This window comes from Macaca fascicularis, chromosome 1 (genome assembly GCF_037993035.2).
Source record: "Macaca fascicularis isolate 582-1 chromosome 1, T2T-MFA8v1.1".
Lineage (NCBI taxonomy): Eukaryota > Metazoa > Chordata > Mammalia > Primates > Cercopithecidae > Macaca > Macaca fascicularis.
This window is the reverse complement of record NC_088375.1, coordinates 199,857,385-199,872,184: the sequence shown is the minus strand read 5'-3', so window position 1 is coordinate 199,872,184 and position 14,800 is coordinate 199,857,385. Positions and strand designations below refer to the sequence as shown.

Below are 14,800 nucleotides of genomic sequence, written 5' to 3'. Positions count from 1 at the left end.
AGTAGAGACAGGGTTTTCCCATGTTGCCCAGGATGGTCTCGATCTCTTGAACTTGTGATCCACCCACTTTGGCCTCCCCAAATGCTGGGATTACAGGTGTTAGCCCCCGCGCCTGGCTAATTTTGTATTTTTTATTAAGATAGGGCTTCACCACGTTGGCCAAGGCTGGTCTTGAACTCCTGACCTCAGGTGATCCACCCGCCTTGGCCTCCCAAAGTTCTGGGATTATAGTCATGAGCCACCGCACCAGGTGGCGAGAGGGTCATTTGAGTACAGGGTGTCAAGGCTGCAGTGAGCCATGATCATATCACTACACTGCCTAGAGTGCAAAAGAGGGCAACTAGAGCAAGACCCTGTCTCTAAAAAAAGAAAGAAAGAAAATAAAAGAATGCCTACTTAATTTTGTGTAACTCGATTTTTTTTCTCCCTCTTCTGTTTTTATAGCTTCACAGTTGACTACAGGCATTCAGCTTTCTCTGGCATCATCTGGCATGAATAAAATGCTTCCTTCAGTTTCAACCACAGCTATTCAGGTTTCCTGTGCTGGTTGTAAAAAAATTCTTCAGAAGGGGCAAACTGCTTATCAGAGGAAAGGATCTGCTCAACTTTTCTGCTCCATACCATGCATCACTGAATACATTTCATCTGCCAGTTCATCAGTTCCTTCTAAGAGAACTTGTTCAAACTGCTCAAAGTATATAATTCTAAATTATGCCCCTTTTTATTTCCCTACCTTGTTCTTGATCATAGTCTTAGTTGTAATTTCTACATTTCCTTTTTTTATTTTTTGAGACTGAGTTTCACTCTTGTTGCCCTGGCTGGAGTGCAGTGGCACCATCTCAGCTCACTGCAACCTCCTCCTCCTGGGTTCAACCAGAATCTCCTGCCTTGGCCTCCTGAGTAGCTGGGATTACAGCTATGCACCACCACACCCGGCTAATTTGGTATTTTTTAGTAGAGATGGGGTTTCGCCATGTTGGCCAGGCTGGTCTTCAACTCCTGACCTCAGGTGATCTGCCAGCCTTTGCCTCCCAAAGTGCTGGGATTACAGGTGTAAGCCACTGTGCCCGGCCATTTTCATTTCTTTTGAAGACGTCGTCTTGGTTTAGTAAAAAGTTTTTTCTACTTTTAGTTCCTCTGATGGATTCTCTAGAAATATTTTTTTTTGCAGAAATTTAACATGTGAAAAGTTCTGTTTCTGTTCACCTTTAAGTAATGTGACTTCCAAAACTTACTTTCCTACTCTTTTCGTTTGAAATTCTCTGTAAGTGGGATTATTGTTTATCCATTCTGTTCTATTTAACTGTATAGGGAGCAACCTACTACAAAATTAATCCTATGACAGTTATTTTGGATTTTCCAAGATGTAGAATAATACTACATTTCTTTTATAATGGTAAATGAAGTGATTCTTTTGAAAAATTGATGGCCATAGATAAACCTACGTGACTGTATGTAATCTTTTAAAAACTTATGTGAGAATATGTGAAAAATCAGTGTCATTTTGGCTTTGAGAGTCCTAAGGCAGTATAATTATGATTGTTAGCACTTAGGATATGCTAATTTTTAAATGTTCTTGTTCAGAACAAGAAAATTCATAGGCAACCACAGTGCTTCTAAATATAACAAATTTCTTCCAAATAATACTTGTTTTGGACTCAGGTTGCCATAATTTGAATTTTGCTGCTTCTGTTTAGTTATATTTTACTACTCAAAGTTTCATACCTGAGTTGCTAGATCAGCATCACCCAAGAGTTTGTTAGAAATGCACTTTTTCAGGCCGTGCACGGTGGCTTATGCCTGTTATCCTAGCACTTAGGGAGGCCGAGGCGGGCGGATTGCCTGAGCTCAAGTTTGAGACCAGCCTGGGCAACACGGTGAAATCCTGTCTCTACTAAAATACAAAAAATTAGCCGGGTGCTGTGCCGTGCGCCTGTAATCCCAGCTACTTGGGAGGCTGAAGCAGGAGAATTGCTTGAACCCGGGAGGCGAAGGTTGCAGTGAGTTGAGATCGGGCCACTGCACTGTAGTCCGGGCGACAGAGTGAGGCTCTGTCTCAAAAAGAAAAAACAAGAAATGCACTTTCTCAGGTCTCACCCAGACCTACTGATTCATAACTGCATTTATCCCCATGTGATTCCTATACATGCCAAATTTGGATCACTATTGAGAACTTCTTTGTTACTTAGTATTCGTATCTGTTTTTATAAATGTACAAAAGAATTATGAGCATTAAATAGTACATTTAAGTGGTCAGAATAATACTAGCAGGTAATAAGAACTCAATAAATGTTAACTTATTATTTTCTTTTTTTTTTTTTTTTTTTGAGACGGAGTCTCGCTCTGTCACCCAGGCTGGAGTGCAGTGCCCGGATCTCAGCTCACTGCAAGCTCCGCCTCCCAGGTTCACGCCATTCTCCTGCCTCAGCCTCCCGAGTAGCTGGGACTACAGGCGCCCGCCACCACGCCCGGCTAATTTTTTTTGTATTTTAGTAGAGACGGGGTTTCACCGTGTTAGCCAGGATGGTCTCAATCTCCTGACCTCGTGATCCGCCCGTCTCGGCCTCCCAAAGTGCTGGGATTACAGGCTTGAGCCACCACGCCCGGCCTTATTATTTTCTTAACAAACTCACAAACCCTTTTGATGGGTTGCTTCAGCTCCTCTGGCTGCTGCTTCAGTTCTTATCTGTTGCTTCAGGTCTTATTCCATGGAAGGTTACTTACATTCTCTTTTGCTTTTCAACCCTTCAATACTATACTAGCCTTTTGTCTTTTTACTTTCTTGCTATGGGCCATATAGTACTTTCTTCAGCCTGCTTTCTCTTCCTGCAGAATCATAAAACTGGAAGGGACCTTAGAGACTCACTACACATCTTCAGCAGATGTCCCAGACAGATTGAAAAAGGCTGAAGCAGGAAAGATTTAGTGTGTAAGTTCTCCTAGGCATGAAAATCCAATATGAGTAAAAATAAGATAAGTTTTACTTCCTCTAGAATAAAATTTTTAAATTAAAAATACTATATTGTAGTGGGTAGAAAGATGGTAGTAAATTTTAGGCTGGGAAACGCCATCCATGATTCAGAGTAGACTGTGCTTTTTTCAAAACTTAAAAATTCCACATTAATTAGCCTTTTATATAAATTTTAGCTAGTCTTCTGGGGTTTTTTATCTTCCAGTGAAACTATCCTGAACTGAAAATAAATTTCAGTTACTTATTTATTTATTTTTGCAGAGACAGAGTCTCACTGTGTTGCCCAGGCTGGTCTCAAACTCCTGAGCTCAAGTGATCCTCCTGCCTTGGTCTCCCAAAGTGCCGGGATTACAGGTGTGAGCCACCATGCTGGTTTTCAGTTTTGTTTGTTTGTTTTGTTTTGTTTCATTTGAGACAGAGTCTCACTCTGTCACCTAGGCCAGAGTGCAGTGGTGTAATCTCAGCTCACTGCCACCTCCACCTCCTGGGTTCAAGCAGTTCTCCTGCTTCAGCCTCCTAAATAGCTGGGATTACAGGCGTACGCCACTGTGCCCAGCTAACTTTTTTATTTTTAGTAGAGATGCACTTTTGCCATGTTGGCCAGGCTGGTCTCAAACTCCTGACCTCAGGTGATCTGCTTACCTCGGCCTCCCAAAGTGCTGGGATTACAGGCATGAGCCACCACACCCTGCCTGATTTTTAATTACTTTTTAAGATTTCTGTTATAGGAATGATTTAATATCTGTTTTGAGTCAATGCAGTTTTTATTCTATTTCATGGACTAAATGGAAGATCACTTTGAAGATAACATTTTAAACCTTACTAGAAAGATGCAACTTGTGGGCCAGGCAAGGTGGTTCACTCCTGTAATCCCAGCACTTTGGGAGGCCAAGACAGGAGAATCACTGGAGGTCAGGCGTTTGAGATACTCCAGTGACTGAGGCAGGAGAATTGCTTGAACCCAGGAGGCAGAGGTTGCAGTGAGCTGAGATTGTGCAACTGCACTCCAGCCTGGGCAACAGAGCGAGACCCTATCTCAAAAAAAAAAAAAAACGATGTGACTTGTTCTTGGGAACTGTGTATTTAAGTGTCATTTCTTCACTTTAGTGTCTCAGTTGGAACCAACCAGAAATCCTGAATGCAATCAATAAAGCCCAAAATCGGCCCCTGCACTAGGTTTGATTTATTTATCAGAAAGTTGTTCCTAATTTGTTGGCGTTTCTTTCTTTCTTTCTTTTGTTTTTTTTTTTTTTTTTTTTTGAGACAAGATCTCTGTCTGCCACCCAGGTTGGAATACAGTGGCACCATCTTGGCTCACTGCAGCTTCGATCACCTGGGCTTAAGCAGTCCTCCCACCTTTACCCTCCCGAGTAGCTGGGACTGCAGGCACATGCCACCCTGCCTGACCAGTTTTTGTATTTTTTTGTAGAGATGGTTTCACCATGTTGTCCAGGCTGGTCTTGAACTCCTGGGCTGAAGTGATCCTCCTGCCTTGCCCTCCCAAAGTGCTGGCATTATGGGCGTGAGCCACTGTACCCAGCCAACATTCTCTTTTTTTTTTTTTTTTCTTTTTTTGAGGCGGAGTGTCCCTCTTTTGCCCAGGCTGGAATTCAATAGCAGGATCTCGGCTCACTGCAACCTCCGCCTCCCAGGTTCAAGAGATTCTCCTGCCTCAGCCTCCCTAATAGCTGGGATTACAGGTGCCCATCACCATGCCCAGTTAATTTTTGTATTTTTAGTAGAGACGGGGTTTTACCATGTTGGCCAGGCTGGTCCCTAACTCCTGACCTCAGGTGATCTGCCTGCCTCGGCCTCCCAAAGTGCTAGGATTACAGATGTGAGCTACCGTGCCTGACCAACATTCATTTTTTAATTTTTTATAAAGCTTTAGTAGATCACTAGAAGCCAGCAATCTAGTATGCTGATAACAATAAAACTAGGAAGCATTTTCAGACGTCCATGCGTCGTTGATGTAGTTTCTTCTTCTCCCTTCCCATCTGGCTGGTGTCTTTATTCTGTCTGAAAGGTATGCCTCAAATATCTTTACCTTTTGTCTATTCCCACACCATTCCTCACTCTCTTCTTACAACCACCCACTCCCCAAATTAATTCTTCTGTGGTCTGTGATTTTACAGTGTTGTGTTCATAACTCCCAAAACACTGATCACAAAATACTAATGGTTTTAAATATTTTTAGTAGAGATGGGGTTTCACCACGTTAGCCAGGCTGGTCTCGAACTCCTGAGCTCAAGTGATCCGTCCGCGTTGGCCTCCCAAGATTAAAAGCATGAACCACCACGCCTGGCTATTAAGTATATAGGTATTTTCTATAGTGGCAGTTCTCAAACTTTCTGGTCTCAGGACTTCTTATACCCTGAAAAATTATTGAAGACCCAAAGAGCTTTAGTTATGTAGATTATGAATATTAACTGTATCAAAAATTAAATGACATTTTAAATGAAAAATACCCATATTTTTAAAAAATTGATAAATATCATTATCAGTTTTGCAAATCACTTTACATCTAGCTGGATTTTTGTATCTGTTTCTGCCTCCGCTTTATTGCAAAATGTCGTTTAGGTTGAAGTCTGAAGAAAATCTGGCCTCAGAAATATGTGACTGGAAAAGCAGGGAGTGTTTTAGTAGGCTTTTAGATTGTTGTGGGCGTTCTTTGATACTTTTGATACTACAACCAAAAATCAAGTGGTAGTTTCTTAAAGGCTAGTTGCAATGTGGGATCAAACTTTTTGTACCATGTGGATCAGTGAACTTTTTGCACTCTGTTATGTTAAAATTCATTAATTTATCTTGTACTTTGAATGAATCTTTTACACGTGAATGATTTTTATAATATGCTATTGTAATTTGGAAAATACTGGTTCACCGAGTTCTGCAGATCTTCTAAGTGTTCTCATATTTTATTATGCAGTATTTTAAAAATCACCACTAGTCTCAGAAAAGTTTTTAAGTTTTGGGTATCGATCAAGTTAATTTGGAAGATACAAGATTTCCAAATTCTACTTATCACTTGAAAGCCAACATTTTGTTGTTGGCGATAAATACTGTCAGTTGTTTTACTTGAAGTGGCAGTCTCATTTTTTTTCATTTTCAAGAAAATATCTGCAGATACCCACTTGTGGATAATAGTTTGTCTTTAAACTATTTACAGTAAACTGTTTATAGTACTTTGAAGTAAAAATGTTTTCCATGAAAAAAGTGGCTAATTCATTTATAACTCAACATTTCCGTGTGGGCTTTTCCTTGAGACAACCATCATCCTTTGGTGTGCAGAAGTACTTTATGCTTATGTCCCATGTTGTCACACAGAATTTTTTTTTCCTCACCCTACCACTTGGCCAAGACAGAATATTTTTTAAATGTACTTAAGGATGAAGTTTAAATAATCTAAAATATTTTGCTGTTTCATTGAGTACATCCTTAAGTGAAACTGAAACTTCAAAAAAAATTTTTTTTGGCAGCGAATGTGTAGCAGGGAGTAACATGAATATTAGTACATTTTGATGCCACTGCCTTGATTTCTGCTAAGGCTCTGACAGTTTTACCCACCATTGCCTTTTTTCTTTTCCAAATTCATTGAAGTGAAATTTGTATACCAAGAAATTAACCATTTCATTGGCATTTAGTATATTCATAATGGGTGACTATCACCTCTATCTTGTTCCAAAACATTTCCATCACTTCAAAGTAAAACACCTTAAACACTAAGCAGTTTCTCCCAAGTTCGCACTACCCCCAGTGCCTGTCAACCACCAGTATGCATTATATCTATAGATTTCATCTATTCTGAATATCTCATATAAATGGAATCATATATGACTTTTTTTGTGACAGGGTATTATTACTCTGTTGCTCAGGCTAGAGTGCAGTGACTTTTTGTGTCTGGGTCTTTCCCTTAGCATAATATTTTCAAGGTTTGTCCATGTTGTAACATGTATCAGTACTTTATTCTTTTTGTTAATAGGCGAATGATACTCCACTGTACGTATGTAACACAATGTGCTTATTGATTCATTCACTTACTGATGAACATTTGGGCTGTTTTCATCTTTTGACTATTGTGAATAGTGCTGTTTTGCATGTACATGTGCTTGTTTAAGTACCTGTTTTTAGTTTTTTTGGGTGTTTACCAAGGAGCGGGATTGCAAGGTCCTACTGTTAGCTTTGCAACATCAGTGGCAAAGTGATGTTGCAAACATCAACACAGTGAAAAGGCAAATAACATCTTATGAAAATAGTTTTGATGTTGGGGACTCCCCCCGCCCAGGGATTTGAAGACTATTCTTTGAGATTATCTGTCCTGTAGATTCTAGAGTTGCTCGTGTGAATATGTGATCCCTCGGTTTTCACTAGCACCACCTAATACTACAGGCTGGCTAGTCTCCAAAACTGCACCATCAAAGTCAGGCATGGTGACATTATGTGCCTGTAATCCTAGCTACTTAGGAGATTGAGGTGGGAGAATCTCTTGAGCCCAGGAATTTGAGGCCAGCTTGGGCAACATAGCAAGATCCTATCTCTTAAAAAAAAACAAAACTGCACTATTAGATGTGCTTTATATATGAGAAAATTAAAATTTAGGGAGTATAAATGTGACAGAACTGGATACCAAATTCAGGTTTTCTCATCTCAAGGCTAACGTTCTTACTCTATTTTGAGAGGTTATTTTGTTTATAAAGAGGAAGAAGTTATAATTGTGTTTAAACTGTTTAATGGTGTCCTTGTTATTTATTCTTAGAGACATTTTAAATCCAAAGGATGTGATCAGTGTTCAACTGGAAGACACTACCTCATGCAAAACTTTTTGCAGCCTATCTTGTCTTTCATCATATGAAGAAAAAAGAAAACCATTTGTTACCATATGTACTAATAGCATTATGACCAAGTGCAGCATGTGCCAGAAGACTGCTACTGTAAGTTCCAATTATAACCTTTACAGGGATTCTGATGATTCTGCTTAAATATCAGAGTTTTTACTGAATCTTTTTATTAAATCCTAGATTCAGTATGAAGTAAAATACCAGAATGTGAAACATAATCTTTGCAGTAATGCCTGCCTTTCAAAGTTTCACTCTGCTAACAACTTCATCATGAACTGCTGTGAGAACTGTGGCACTTACTGTTACACCAGCTCTAGTCTGTCTCACATACTTCAGATGGAAGGACAGTCTCATTACTTTAATAGTTCAAAGAGCATTACAGCATATAAGCAGGTATGAATAAAGACCTATGGTTTCTTCTATTAACTGGCCTATGAATGGTTTCACTCTAGGAAAATGTGGGAAGTAGTTTTTGGTACCCTTTGGAATAATGTCAGTTGGTAAGTTGATGAAGATGAAATAGAAGACTTTTTAACAGTTTCTTCTTGCATAAGAATTCATGATAAATGCTATATGGAGATTTTCCTAAATAATATCAGATTGATTATGTTATCTTAAAGAAAAGGCAAGCAGGCTGGAGCCAGTTTATAAACTACAAATAAGTATAGCAAAAATAACAAGTCTGCTGGTCAATAAAACCCAAACATGAAAGTATTTCTGTTTTTATTTTTATTTATTTTTTTTTTGAGAAGGAGTCTCACTCTTTTGCCCAGGCTGAAGTGCAGTGGCACAATCTTGGCTCACTGCAACCTCTGCCTCCCGGGTTCGAGCAATTCTCCTGCCTCAGCCTCCCAAGGAGCTGGGACTACAGGCATGAGCCACCGTGCCCGGCTATTTATTTTTTTTTATTTATTTTTATTTTTTTGAGATAAGGTCTTTCTCTTCTGTCAGCCAGCTTGGAGTGCAGTGGCAATCATGGCTCACTGTGGCCTTGACCTCCTTAGCTCAAGTGATCCTCCCACCTCAGCGTCCCGAGTAGCTGGGACTACAGGCACACGCCACCACACCTGGCTAATTTTTAAATTTTTTGTAGAGACAAGCTCTTACTGTGTTGCCCAAGCTTGTCTTAAAACTCCTGAACTCAGCTGATCCTCCTGCCTTGGTCTCCTAAGGTGCTGGGATTACAGATGTGAACCTAGCCATGTTTTTGTTTTTAATTCCACGTGTTTAACTCTTATACCAAACAATGCAAAGATGAATCAAGAATGTCACATGTGGTCAGGCATGGTGGCTTACACCTGTTATCCCAGCACTTTGGGAGACCAAGGCAGGAGGTTCAGTTGAGCCAGGAGTTCAGAACCAGCCTGAGCAACATATCAAGAACCCATCTTTAAAAAAACAAACAAAAAATATCACATGCTTTTTCTGAATCAGTCATAGGAGGAAATAATCCAATGAGATTTGGATTATTTGTCCCTATTTCTGATGAGACGAGCTCTGGGTGGGTGCTTCTGAGAACAGAGAAAGAGCAAATGAGATGAGGTGGGACTTCTTAGATATGTTGCTTGTTCATATCATGTTTTGAGACCCAACTCTTTCGCTATACAGATTTCCTTAAAAACAAGCAGTTGACCTGGTGCGGTGGCTCACGCCTATAATCCCAGCACTTTGGGAGGCTGAGGTGGGCGGATCACCTGAGGTCAGGAGTTGGAGACCAGCCTGGCCAACATGGCGAAAACCTGCCTCTACTAAGAATACCAAAAATTAGGCCGGGCGCGGTGGCTCAAGCCTGTAATCCCAGCACTTTGGGAGGCCGAGGCGGGCGGATCACAAGGTCAGGAGATCGAGACCACAGTGAAACCCCGTCTCTACTAAAAATACAAAAAATTAGCCGGGCGCGGTGGCGGGCGCCTGTAGTCCCAGCTACTCAGGAGGCTGAGGCAGGAGAATGGCGGGAACCCGGGAGGCGGAGCTTGCAGTGAGCCGAGATCGCGCCACTGCACTCCAGCCTGGGCAACAGCGTGAGACTCCGTCTCAAAAAAAAAAAAAAAAAAAAAAAAGAATACCAAAATTAGCTGGGCATGGTGGCGGGCACCTGAAATCCTAACTACTTAGGAGGCTGAGGCAGAAGAATTGCTTGAACCCGGGAGGCGGAAATTGCAGTGAGCCGAGATGGTACCATTGCACTCCAGCCTAGGCGACAGAGTGAGACTCTGCCTCAAAAAAAAAAAAAAAAAAAAAAAAGCAGTTGAAGATGGGAGTGAAAACAAGCCATAATTCAAATAGATCATTTGTGACTCACATCTTTTCTATGGCAGAATGCCCCCATCTTGAGAGTATCCTGCCTTGGGACCAGAATGGAAAGCACAGAAGACTTCTCCCAAAGGCAGGAAATAATACTCCTTTTTTTTTTCTTTATTTTTGACACTCAATAAATAGGCCTTGTTCTGTTTTTAAAAGCCTGTATTGAGTACCCAGTTGTTCAGCTTATGTGATGGGGCAGGACTGATTTGGGTAAACAAGTTAGTTAACAAGCACAACCTAACACTTTCTTCTTACATCTGAATGTAAGACATCATGTGACAGTGATACTGGAGTAAATCTACAATGTTAGGGAACTATAATCCAGAATTAGAAAAATGTCCAAATATGTGAATCTAAAAATGGGATAGCTTTTTATTTTTAAAAAGTGGATTATTAGATGCAATTATAATTATTTTGGCCATATGTTAATAGAGTATATTAAGTTAGCCTTCCCTTATGAATAATAAACTAACTTAATTATAAATTATACATTGGACCAGAAGCGGTGGCTCATGCCTGTAATCCTAGCACTTTGGGAGGCCAAACAGGAAGATCACTTGAGGTCAGGAGTTCAAGACCAGCCCGGCCAATATGGTGAAACTCCATCTCTACTAAAAATACAAAAATTAGCTGGGCATGGTATCACATGCCTGTAATCCCAGCTACCCAGGAGTCTGAGGCAGGAGAATTGCTTGAACCTGGGGAAGGTAAAGGCTGTAGTGAGCCGAGATCGCACCACTGCATTCCAGCCTGGACAACAGAGCAAGACTCTGTCTCAAAAATAAATAAATAAATAAAAATAAATGACGCCACTATTGTTGATTAATGTCAAAGATTAGTGAATTGTTAAGATTTCTCAAAATATAAAAGTTTTTCATACTAATAAAGGATAAAAATAGAAATTTTCAAAATTATCCTTTTTGTTTTGTTGTGCCTTTGCCAATATCCCGTTCTCTCACAGAAAAACATATATGTATTTTTTTGTCTTTGTACTTTGGTGGAGTTTTTTTTGTTTTGTTTTTGTTTTTGTTTTCTTGAGACAGTCTTGCTCTGTTGCCCAGGCTGGCATGCAATGGCACTATCTCAGCTCACTGCAGCCTCCGCCTCCCAGGTTCGAGCAATTCTTCCATCTCAGCCTCCCAAGTAGCTGGGGTTACAGGTGCCCGCCACCACACCCAGCTAATTTTTGTATTTTTGTAGAGACAGGGTTCCACCATGTTGGCCAGGCTAGTATTGAACTCCTGACCTCAGATGATCTGCCTGCCTTGGCCTCCCAAAGTGCTGGGATTACAGGTATGAGCCACCGGCACCCAGCCTGTCTGTGTACTTTGTATCTCCGAAAGCAGTTTTATTCCATCAGTGACTTTTTTTGTTTTTTGTTTTTTTTTTAGACTGAGTCTTGCTTTTCCACCTAGGCTGGAGACTGGAGTGCAGTGGTGTGAGCAAAGCTCACTGGAGGCCCAACCTCAGGTGTTCAAGCAATCTTCCTGCCTCAGCCTCCCATGTAGCTGGGATCACACACATGCGCCACCACACCTGGTTAATGTTTGTGTTTTTTGTAGAGATGGGTCTCACTTTGTTGCCCAGGCTGGTCTCGAATTCCTGGGCTCAAGTGATCTTCCTGCCTCAGCCTCCCAAAGTGCTGGGATTACAGGCAGGAGCCACCATACCCAGCCTGATGTTTAATTTTTCTTTTTTTCTTGTTTTGAGACAGAGGCTTACTCTGTTGCCCAGGCTGGAGTGCAATGGCATGATCTCAGCTCACTGCAACCTCTGTCTTCCTGGGCTCAATGATCCTCCCCACCTCAGCCTCGCAAGTAAATGGGACTACAGGCGCAGGCCACCACACTAGGCTAATTTTTTATTTTTATTTATTTATTTATTTATTAGAGATGAGGTCTCACTATTTTACCAGTCTGGTCTCAAACTCCTGGGTTCAAGTGATACTCCCGCTGCAGCCTCTGAAAGTTGAGATTACAGGCGTGAGCCACTGTGCCTAGGCTCTGACATATTCTGAAATCCAGGAATATTGGTTCCTGTTTGACTAGAAAGAATAGATGGTGAGCATAATCTTTGCAGTAATGCCTGCCTTTCAAAGCTTATATCCTTTCTTTTGCACAGTTACTACTTACTCAACTCAGAATACTCTATACTGTCTATTGCTTGTATGCTGCTTTCTTACAATATGCTTGTAATTTTTACCATGAAGTTAGCCTAGAAAAACAGTTATCCCACAGTATCTTATAAAGTGTGTTAAGCACTCCTTCCTGGCTCCTCCTCAGCATCAGTAGACATCTTCCCAAGTTAATTCCCAAGCTACCATTGAGGATAGATCTATAACTATAAAAGGCCTTTGTTTATCCAATAGGCTTTGACTGCCTGAAATGATTAACTTCTTCTGTGACCACTTTCTTCATTGCTTTTTCTTTTTTTCCTTGAAATGGAGTTTCGCTCTTGTTGCCCAGCCTGGAGTGCAGTGGTGCGATCTCAGCTCACTGCAACCTCTGCCACCCGGGTTCAAGTGATTCTCCTGCCTCAGCCTCCTGAGTAACTGTGATTACAGGTGCTCACCACCACACCTAGCTAATTTTTTGTATTTTTAGTACAGACTCGGGATTTCACCATGTTGGCCAGGCTGGTCTCAAACTCCTGACCTCAGGTGATCTGCCTGCTTTGGCCTCCCAAAGTGCTGGGATTATAGGCGTGAGCCACCACACCCGGCCTTATTGCTTTCATAGGTATTATTATTATAATTGCTGTTAAATATATCTGATAAATAATAAAGATCATTTTCAAATTTGCCAATTTTCTTCATTTTAGTTATTGCAATCTGTAGTGTCTTTTTTTTTAAGAAAATGTAAAAAATATCTTGTTATTCTTTTTAATATTCCAACTAAAAGCAGTGGTGATAGGTTCTTCTTCATTAACAATATATCACATACCAGAAATATGAATATTATTTTAATCTCTAAACAGAAACCTGCCAAACCACTTATATCTGTTCCTTGCAAACCATTGAAGCCCTCAGATGAAATGATTGAGACTACCAGTGATTTGGGGAAGACAGAGCTTTTCTGCTCTATTAATTGTTTCTCTGCATACAGTAAAGCTAAGATGGAATCTTCTTCAGGTAATGTTTGTTTAGCAATTGTAGGGGTTTAGTAATTATTAATAAATACTATTATTTGGCTTTAATTTATAACCTTGATTCATTTTCAAATTAAACTGACTTTTAAAAGTCAAAACAATCTAAACCTGTTGCAAAGAACTATTTTTCAGTATTTTTGTATAAAAGGAAGGCTACTTTACCACCAGAGAGTTAATATTTGTAGGCCAACCACGGTGGTTCATGCCTATTTGGGAGGCCAAAGCAGGCAGATCGCCTGAGGTCAGGAGTTTGAGACTAGCCTGGCCAACATGGTGAAACCCCGTCTCTACTAAAAATACAAAAATATTAGCTTGGCGTGGTGGTGGGTCCCTGTAGTCCTGGCTACTCAGGAGGCTGAGACAGGAGAATCACTTGAACCCAGGTGGTGGAGGTTGCAGTGAGCCAAGATCGCACCATTGCACTCTAGTCTGGGCAACAGATCAAGATTGCATCTCAAAAATAATAATAATAAAAATTAAAAGATACATGTCTTTATTTAGATTCTTTAGTAAATGAACATATGTATGTTTACATCAATATATATTGAGCAACTACTGCAAAACATGGTACATAGGAGACACTCAATATAGAGTTTAATCCATTTACAAGACTGCTTTTATTAGAATATAGAATGTTTTACTTAGCCCTGCTTTGTAAAAAGAGTTTTCATTACATTTTTCACATGAAATAGAGGTGATTGTAAATGCTTTAGGACTTAATAATTAAAAAGCACAAATAATCTGAGCCAACTAAGTATTCCATCAAAAAGCCCCAGGATAGGACCAGTGGTGCTATTTACATAGACCATAGAGTGACTGCTGCCTCTGGGATTTGTAAGTCATACAAACTGGCTTGTTACAGAAATTTCTGCAATAATAGCTGGGACACCAACCTAGCACTCTATTGATGTTAAGGTTTATGAATCCTGAAAGAGTTTGAAATTGATGCCCATTAGGAGATTCTATCAGAATCTCTTTTCTTCATGAGAAATTTCACAGAAAAATTTTCTCATAATTTAAACTTTTTAAATTGTTTAAAAGGACTGGGAAATTGTGCACAAAGGTAAAAGACATAAAATATTGGAGAAGTGTAAATTTTCAGTGTAGTGTTGTAATTATAAATATGATACTAAAGAACCTGGCTATTCCTAAGCCCTAATAAAAATTACTTCAGTAACTACCAATTCCTTAAGCTATTAGATGCTTGCATTATTTCTTGAAACAGTATTACTATAACAGTACTTTCTGATGATTGTTTTCGCTTAGTTTATAAGAAATCTTTTTGTTTTTGTCAGTAAATGTTGTTTCCGTGGTGCACAATACTTCAACAGAGCTTCTCTCTCCAAAGAAAGATACGACTCCAGTTATAAGCAATATAGTGTCATTGGCAGACACCGATGTTGCCTTGCCCATCATGAACACTGATGTCTTGCAAGGTAAAAGTTGACGTTAAAATATTTGACATAGGCCGGGCACGGTGGCTCAAGCCTGTAATCCCAGCACTTTGGGAGGCCGAGGCGGGCGGATCACAAGGTCAGGA

The 14,800-nt window shown here is 40.2% G+C and overlaps 1 protein-coding gene across 9 annotated transcripts in view; it reads left to right on the top strand.

The window, feature by feature from the left end:
- The window catches only part of ZMYM1 (zinc finger MYM-type containing 1), a 37,955-nt gene that overhangs the window by 19,080 nt on the left and 4,075 nt on the right, over positions 1–14,800 (top strand). For 6 of the 9 annotated variants that reach the window (XM_005544010.5, XM_005544007.5, XM_065525290.2 and 3 more), the window contains 5 exons: positions 445–694; positions 7,728–7,902; positions 7,990–8,202; positions 13,090–13,243; positions 14,556–14,696. In XM_005544010.5, the coding sequence (XP_005544067.3) occupies positions 492–694; positions 7,728–7,902; positions 7,990–8,202; positions 13,090–13,243; positions 14,556–14,696 (886 nt within the window). In that variant the 5' untranslated portion in view covers positions 445–491. Of the gene's footprint in view, positions 1–444; positions 695–2,832; positions 2,930–7,727; positions 7,903–7,989; positions 8,203–12,003; positions 12,174–13,089; positions 13,244–14,555; positions 14,697–14,800 lie in introns of all 9 variants that reach the window. The other 3 variants (XM_074012575.1, XM_074012573.1, XM_074012582.1) reach the window with 2 other exon arrangements.